Below are 8,939 nucleotides of genomic sequence, written 5' to 3' on the forward strand. Positions count from 1 at the left end.
GTGCCGCCGAGCCTGCCCTACGCAGAAAAAGCTTCATCTGCACTGGCAGTACCATGCCATGAGGGCGGCGACAGAATGTCCCCTCTGTTCCAGACAATGCCGCAGTCAGGAAGCTCTGCAGAGACATATGCAGAACACGCACTCACAGGTGAAGGACACAATGCTACTGCCTGATATGGGACCATACATGGACACTAACAAAAATTCAATGACTCCACAAGACTGCAGTTCATCAACTCAAGGGGCTGGAAAGGATGAGAATGAAGAGATGGAGGAAGAAGCAGCTTTTGTGGATGCTTTGGAGAGACAAAATGGAGACGTGACCATCGAGGAGAACATGGTGACTAAAAACGACAAAGACGAAGCGGAGTTGACTAAACCAGAGAAAGTGTCACTTGAAGAGATATCAGAACAGATTCCCAGCTCGCCTGTCAAAAAAGGCTACAACCCCACAGTAGACCGCTACCTGGATCCATCTAGACCCTACAAGTGCACCATATGTTCAGAATCGTTTACTCAGAAAACTATTCTTCTTGTCCATTTTAACTCAGTCTCTCATCTCCACAGAGCTCGACGAGCCTTACAGGAATCTGGCACAAGTGTTGCGGCCCCTGAGGCACCCCGTGGCTCAGATCCTAGACCATATCGCTGTAAGCTCTGTGGAGTTGGCTATAGCCAAAGCTCCACACTAGACATACATCTTCGATCAGTTCTTCATCAGACCAGAATTCGTGCCGCCCAGAACCCGTCTGTGCAGTCTCCAGCCTCTGTTGAGGAAGCTCAGGAGTCAGTCTCCGCTACCACTACACAGCCAGTTGAAGGAGAGATGTCAAATAGTTTGCCTCCTACCAAGAGAATAGATGTGGCAAGCTCTTTGTCCTTTTTGCTACCAGGTCTTGAACTACCAACGGAGGCCCAGAAAAACCTCACAAACCTGATTGAGAGTCAACAGGCTGAAAAGAATGTTGTAGATATTTTGGCTGCACAAAACCACCAAATACTTTTACAGCAGCAGCAGCAGTTGGTGCAGGTTCAAGCACAAGCCCAAGCTCAGTTTCAACAAAATACAGCTCTTCTGCAGTCCCAGATCATGCAGCACTTTCCTTTAAGGCCCGAAAACCTCCTGCAACAGCATTTCTCTTTGACTCCAGACAGCTTGCTTTCTTTACAACAAAACCTTCTTCTGCCTTTTTACCTATCGGGAGAAATGAAACTTGACATAGGCCCAGAAACGTGTCATTTACTTTCCCCCAAGTCCAACAATGACCAAGCAGAAGATAAGGCGAAGTCTCTACTGAAAGCTGAGAAGAAACAAATCCAGAATGGTTCAGATTTAGCTGTTAGCCCGGGTAATGACCATTTGCAGAGCCAAACCAAGGGTAATGCAGTCGGCAAAGGATCCTCCGCCAACCAGATTGAAAATGAAAATCACAAAACTTGTCTCGAGGAAGAAGGAGAAAAAGAGGAAATGCACGATTCTTCAGTTAATAGTGCCAATGCCATTCAAAGGGATGAGAATGACCCGTCTTCATTTAACCCTCTTGGACAGCAGTGTCCTCCTCCCAGAGTGCCCTATGCCTCTGTAAATGGAGAACCTCTAAGAGCCTTATTACAGTCTTACGGATATGAGTTGGCAATGCAATATATACAAAGTAAACGCCAACATCAACACCAGATGGCTGTGCAAATGACAACTGATGAACAAGAGCGCTCTGATTCCAATATCAAACTTGGCTTTGTCACGGACAGAGACGAGTCTTGTAAACCACTGGGAAAGATAACAGCCAGAGATGAGTGTGAAAATAAAAATAACTTTCCAGCAAAAAATAGTCAAAGTAAAGAAGAGAAAGCAGCCAACAGAGAGAAAACATGTTGTGTTGGAGAAAAATGTGACGACTGCGGGAAGTTATTTTCAGACGCTTTGCTTTTAAAAAGCCACCAGGAATATATTCACAGAATGGTTTTTCCTGCTACTGCATTGGATATGTTTTCTAGAAAGTACCGACTGCAATATGACCTCATGCATCCGCTCACACCTGCTACTAAATATTGTGATAATTCAACTTCTTCTCCCCAAGCGGTAGTACAGATCACACCGACATCTTCAGAGCCTGAAGTGACAGTAGAGCAAGTTAAGTCTCAAGTCAAACCAATGGCACCCACTCCTGCGCAACCAGTTTCGGATCTCACAACCAAAATAAGTGACACAATTACAGACGAGGCTTCCACTGCTCCTGCAGTCTCCTCCCACCAGATTCCTTCGAATCCAGAACCTACGCAGGAGGCGTCCGTCCCTGGAACATCTGCTTCAACTACTCCTCAAACCAAATTGCCGACTAAGTCCATATCGCTATCCTTACCCAAAATACCCATGCTTTCGCTGCCCTTGCCCCAGCTTCCTATAGCCCCCTTGCCTCTGTCTAAGCTCCCGCTACCCCCAATTCCATTTCCCATGGAGCTACCTCTGATACCACCAGTTGTAATGCACCCTGTGGCTCTCCAGCCTCAACCTTGGTTGGATTCAAATGTAAATCCGGAAATTGCAAAGCTCTACCAGTCCCAACTCAAACCACCACTTCTTGGACAAACACCACAACTTAGTCCAACTTTGCTGGGTCAACCACCTCTCCCTAGCCCTGTCCAAACAGGACAGCAAAGCCAAGCGGGTCCAACGGTGCTTGACCAGCAGCAAGGTAAAAGGACCAGGACACGAATCTCTGATGAGCAACTGATTGTTCTGAAGAAACACTTTGACATCAACAGTCTCCCAAGTGACGAGGAGTTTAAAAAGATATCGTCTTTGTCAGGTCTCCCTCACAAAGTCATTAAACATTGGTTTCGCAACACACTATTCAAAGAACGGCAACGCGACAAGGACTCCCCTTACAATTTCAACAATCCTCCAACCGTATCACTGGAGGAAAGCAGCGAGGCGATGTTACAAAACCAAGTGTTTACGCTTTCTCCTTGTTCACTATCACCTGGTCTCCCAGCCAGTACCTCACCACATGATCAGACCACAGAGCTACACAGAGGAGAGCCTAACAGGTGCCAACGGTCCTCCAGAACCCGCTTCACAGAGCAGCAGCTGGAGACCCTGCAGAGGACATTTGAGTCAACTCCTTACCCCAGGGAAGAAGAGTATGACCAAATGTCCGCACAGTTGTCTCTCCCTAACAGAGTCATTGTAGTATGGTTCCAGAATGCTAGGCAGAGAGCTCGAAAAAATCAAGACCGGATGGCAGATGGTGGCTCGGAGGGAAAAACGTCTCTCGATAGCATTCGCAGTCAAAGAAATGAAAATTATAAAGACAGCGGTTCTGCGGACGAAAGACAAGATGATTCGCACAATGAAAACTCTATGGATCTCTCCTATGAATATTATACTCAACCCGAGTCACCTGCTCTCGATTCCCCCAGTCACTGCACAGAAGGCAAGCATTTACCAGAAAGAGCCAAGAAGCCTGAGGAAGCAAAAACCTCTCCTAGTGCTTCGGAATCACACAGTCGTCTGGAGCTTCTTCCAGTCCTAAAAAGTGAGCAATCGTTGCAACCCGAACACAAGCAGGAATCAGCTACTCAGCCTTACTCTTCTTCTACTTCAGAAAATACAGAACCTGCATCTCATTCCAGCCCGGCGCAGTTAGAGATTCCTTCTCGTGATGATATTCATGAAAAGTCTTCTGAGCCATCACCTAACCTACCATCTACCCAAGAGTCTAACCCAAGCAATACTTGTTTGATCGATTCCACCAATGTAATGTCCACTGAGACACAGCCACTGCAGCTCCCAGCCATGGGTCAGTACCAGTGCAGCGTCTGCACCGCGTCTTTACCTTCATTCCAGCTGTGGCAGGAGCATCAGACAAGACACATTCTGGCAGCTCAGTCACAAGTCCAACTCCTACACTCTGGTTTTACAGAACGAACCTTGCCATACATGATGCTTCACTCCAACCACACCCTCATGGCCAGCCAAATTCTTTCAGGTGCAATGTCACAGATTCCTTTCAGTCCCACCCATTCTGTGATCTCACATTTAAACAACTTACAAATGAAAAGCACACTCTCCGAACACTCCAGCAACACCCTCGCTGGCCTCTCACAAAGTCCCGTGGAACCTGTGAACCAGAGAGATTCTAGTTTTGAAAGCCAGAGGGGCAGACGAGAGGCTGAGGAGGAACACAGAAAGGATAAGCGCCAGAGAACCACCATCACCCCTGAACAGCTCGAAGTGTTGTATCACCGCTACAGCTTGGACTCTAACCCTACAAGAGGAGTCTTAGAAAGCATTGCACGAGACATAGGCCTCACAAGACGTGTGGTTCAGGTACTCATTTTGTTTGTAAATAAAAGACGAGTATGTCAAACGTATGTGATATCAAGTGTTTTAAAAGTTAAAAAAAAAAATCATTCTTTCTTTCACAGGTCTGGTTCCAGAATACTCGAGCCAGAGAGCGAAAAGGACAGTTTCGCTCAGTAGGTCCAGGATCCAGTTTCAGTTTGGGTCTAAACCATCTGCGCTGTCCATTCTGCAGGGCTCAGTTCAAGGTCAAGAGTGCTCTGGATGCCCATATAAGGTCACGTCACAGGGCAGAGGCTGAACGAGCAGGTTGTATTTTATCGACAAATAGCATATCTAGTGGACAGATCGGTATGGTTATGCCATACGTCACGGACAAACCAGGCACATCCATCCCCGGCAAATCTGCGCACCCTAGCCGTGTCACCACCAACAAACAGTCACCCGTGAACCCAGCCGTAACTGCTTTGTTTTCATCCACTCATCTGAGTAAGGCTGAGGAGGAAGACGACTACGAGGAGATCGACGAGGATTACACTTTCGAGGAGTGCTTCGGTGTGGCTGACCAAGAATCTTTTAGTCCGGAAAATTCTGTGGGTTCGAGCTCTGAGTGGGCGGAGACTCAAACTTCACAGCAACATGAGCACCACCACCACCATCAGCAGCAGCAGCGTCAAAGAACACAGATGAGCCACTTCCAGGTTCTGCAGCTCAGAGATTTCTACAGGAGCCATCGCACACCAAACCGGCACGAGTGCGAGGCACTGGGACAAGAGTTGGGACTGCCTCACCGGGTCGTGCAGGTAAAGTGGAAATATATATATATATATATACCATATTTTCGGAGAATAAGTCGCACCAGCCAAAAACTGCATTATGAAGAAAAAAACCCCAAAAAACATATAAGTCGCTCCGTCTAGCTACACACCAGCTAGCTAGAGTGCGCTCTAGCGCCTGTCAGTGTGAAAATACCAAACCTATGAAATTCTATTTTTTAAAAATACAAGTCACACCTGGGTATAAGTTGCAAACCCAGCCGAAGGATTAAAAAAAAAAGTGCGACTTATAGTCTGGAAACTACAGTATATACTACCCTAGCATATGTATCATATAATGTTGGTACTTCATTTATTGACACTTGCCGACGTTGATTTTGTAGGTGTGGTTTCAAAATGCCAGAGCCAAGGAGAAAAGAACCAGGAGTCTTGGCTGTAATACTGCAGAAGGAGAGCAGGCTGAGCTCTCAGGCGCAGGAGAGAGAGACAGAGCCTAACGTTTCACCCCCGGGGCCTCTGTGCTTCCTTCTACATGGTTTCCCCACCAAAATACTGTTTACTTTGCTGCCAAATCTGTTACCTGAACACCCCAAAGATACAGAGCCGCAGTGGCCCAAAGACAAACTCACTCAAGAGATTCCAAATGACAGCTTTTCTCTTTTCAGATTCTACTTGGACTCTGTTCTGGTCTCTCTTTTCCAAGCTGGAAAGACCTCTCTAAGTTGTTAGCTTAGACTCCTTACTTCAACCAAACACCACGTGGATTAAGACCAACCAGATGCCAACAGAGGCCAAAGATCATTCTTTCAAGTTTGTGACCTCACTGCCCAAGCTACACCTGCAGTCTACCTCTCAGTCTGTTCGGCAGACTTACTGTGGGTACTATAAGAGACAGTAATAGATGAATAGCTGTGTAGCATGTAGTTCCAGTCTCTACTACAACTGGAAATATAAATTGTCAAAGAGATTTAGTGTAAATAGATAACCACAAAAAAAAAAAAAAAAAGATGGAAAAACAGTGGGGACGGCAAGAGGGTTAAAATGAAAAATATCTTTCAGATAGATTATGGTGTTTGCTTAGAGCCTTTGTAAAGACTGACTCAGATTCCAAAGCTCATAACCAAAACTTCACATTTCTGTGGACTTTCCTCTAAAGTGTTTGTTTTCCCGTAAGAAACTGCAGAGCTAACTTTTGTACAGTGGGACGGGTGACACCTGTGACTGGCAGTATCGGTAAGAGGAGCACCAACAGTGCTAAGTTGCAGCTTTGCCCTACACAAGCCAATGATGAGCGGTTGTTGTACATGTACACCTTTATGTTCCTTCGGCGGATGACAGGCCCAAATAGCACAGAACATGTTTGTCCTGAAGGGACAGGACTATTTTATAGCACTCAACCATTACGCTGTATATGAGAAAAAAAAACCTTAACCAAACTCAAATTTACATTGCGTTTTTAGTCATAGTCCTTTTTTTTTTTCTTTCTTTCTTTCTTTATAGAAATCTTATGAACCAAGATACAAACGTCTTTCTCCGATATAATAGTGTCCCGAAAGGGATTTTAACACCTTTGATATATTCAGGCAGTCCTGCCGTTCCTTTCTATTGAATATACCAATGGCTTACCAATGTTATGTGATAAATGTAAAGCTTTCGATGCTCAGGTAAAACAGCTGAATATACTGTAGCTCTGCTTCAGATGAGATCTTAATACTGTATTTTTCTGTTTTCAAAACAGAAGGGCCAGGGTTTAACCTTGGACAAAGTATTTAAAAACCATATTTACAGAAACAGCCTCGGCCTTCCCCACGTCCCAGCCTGAGGGCCACCCCCGTTTCCGTCGGGAATGTCCGAGGAACAACCTTTCCCGTACAGATGAAGAGATGCTGTGCAAAGCTGAGGAAAACAAAAAGACGTTGAGCGGCGTTGATGTTATTTTTGTACAATTAATTTATTTTATCTACTTCTCCTTTCTTACATGCTCTCTGTTTCTCTCTCTCTCTCTCTCTTTCATTCTCTCTCTCTCTCTCTCTGTCAGTTTTGTGTGAAACCAGTCCTTATTTTAACTGTGATAATGATACGATAACAATAATAGCTGAACAATAATTAATGCTTTAAAACAAAAATCCAAAGAAGTGATAATACTTTAACCATATGACCTGCAAACGAAGCGCTACTGTTTATTTAACGATGTACTGCTGTTTCCTTTTTCTTTCTGTCTGTCTGTTTGTTTGTTTGTTTGTTTTCTAAAGAAGGAAGGAGTCCCTATATCAAAGCTACTGTTTTCTGCCTCTCATAAGCACACTGGAGACTGTAACCAAAACCCCCCCCACCCACCTAGAGCCATGGCAGTCTGTAATTTAGCGGTTAAAAAGTTTTACTTCTCTTGAGAAACACTGCAATTCTTTTACATTTTTTTTTTTTTTTTTACCATAGTGATGAACTTCCTCCCTTAAAGATGTCCAGTTTGCTGCTAATGTACTGTAGTTTTTAACAATACCGTAGGAGATGCATGCTCTGATCGCTTTACCACTTGGCTTTAATGACGACAAACTGTAATGATACCTGTGATGCTGTTGATTAGTTGTTTCTCAATAATGATTTTGAAAACAAACGGATACGTGGGGTCAAAACTTCCTTTAAGACTTTTTTTTTTTCGTCTCAGCGTTCCACTATTTACAGCCATTGAGAGAAAGAAAAAACAACAAAAAAAAAATGTCTCGTGATCTCCAAAACAATTTTTTTTTTTCCTCCCCTTCCTTTTTCAGAGAAACCCAACGGGGGGCATTACTTTTCTTATCACGTACAGCGATAGCTATTCCAAGAGGTTTCGAGGCCCTCAAAGCCTCCACTGCTGAGGTGTGAGTCTTTCTTTGTTGTGTTCATCTTTAACGGCTTTGTTAAAACAGGGAGCGACGCGGCCGCAGCCTTCCCTTCTAAAGGACGTAGACTGATTGCTTCAACCCTGTCACCTTTCCGTTTCCAGACCGACCAATGTTTACAACCAAAACCAATACCAATGAGCTTCTCGTCCTGCACAGAAATGCGCGTTCTAAATAACACAAAGGTGGTTCTTTTGTACTACCATTTTTCTCCTCTCTCTCTCTCTACCCTATCGACTGTAAAATGTACATACCCGGGTCCGTCATCGTGATCGGACTCTCACTCTCCCTACTGTAGATTCCAGGATTCTTTCTTTAGTTTTTTTTTCTGGATATGTTGTTTCCCATAGTGATAACCAAAAAAGATACCTGTGATGTGCACCTCTCTCCTAATGTCCTTCTCCAGTGGTTTAGTGTTTCTCTATGCTCCCCCCCCCCTCCCACTTGTTCTCTCTTGCAGGTGTGTGTTTCTCCTTTTCCCCTTACTTGTATCCCACTAAGCAAAATAAAGTCCGCTTTGGTGCATATACTTTGTTGTCATCCCTTTGCTGTGACGACCGAGATGGAGATTGATGCCGCTTTGTGGATGTTGTGGTACGCAAGGTTGTGCAAATTAATGGCCCTGTTTCATATTCCACTTTGTGTTTGTGTGAGTGTGTGTGTGTGTGTGTCTGGCAAGAAGGGTTTGATGTACGTGTGTGTGTGTGTGTATAAGGCGTTGGCTGAATAGAGCACTGCCCTCTGGGGTCACTTCATTAATTACATCTGTGACATTCGGCGAGATGAGTTTCCTTTGTGACTAAATGATATGATGAATATTAACGACCCTGGGTGAATTACACTGCTGCTGCCGCCGCCGCCGCCGCCGCCGCCGCCGCTGCTGCTGATACTCTGTTTTATGACTAGGGGAGAGAAGGGAAGGAAAAATTGCACACTTCAGCACATTAAGGACATGCAGATTTTTTTTTTTACGTGTGG

The 8,939-nt window shown here is 44.8% G+C and overlaps 1 protein-coding gene across 1 annotated transcript in view; it reads left to right on the forward strand.

Moving 5' to 3' along the window:
• Positions 1-6,091, forward strand: part of LOC103380080 (zinc finger homeobox protein 3-like) — a 17,425-nt gene extending 11,334 nt beyond the window's left edge. The window contains exons 10-12 of the mRNA XM_025056194.1: positions 11-4,330; positions 4,429-5,106; positions 5,463-6,091. Coding sequence (XP_024911962.1) covers positions 11-4,330; positions 4,429-5,106; positions 5,463-5,576 — 5,112 coding nt within the window. The 3' untranslated portion in view covers positions 5,577-6,091. The remainder of the gene's footprint in view (positions 1-10; positions 4,331-4,428; positions 5,107-5,462) is intronic.
• The last annotated feature ends 2,848 nt before the right edge of the window (positions 6,092-8,939 follow it).

Source organism: Cynoglossus semilaevis, chromosome 6 (assembly GCF_000523025.1).
Source record: "Cynoglossus semilaevis isolate Cse_v1.0 chromosome 6, Cse_v1.0, whole genome shotgun sequence".
In the NCBI taxonomy this organism is placed as follows: Eukaryota; Metazoa; Chordata; class Actinopteri; order Pleuronectiformes; family Cynoglossidae; genus Cynoglossus; species Cynoglossus semilaevis.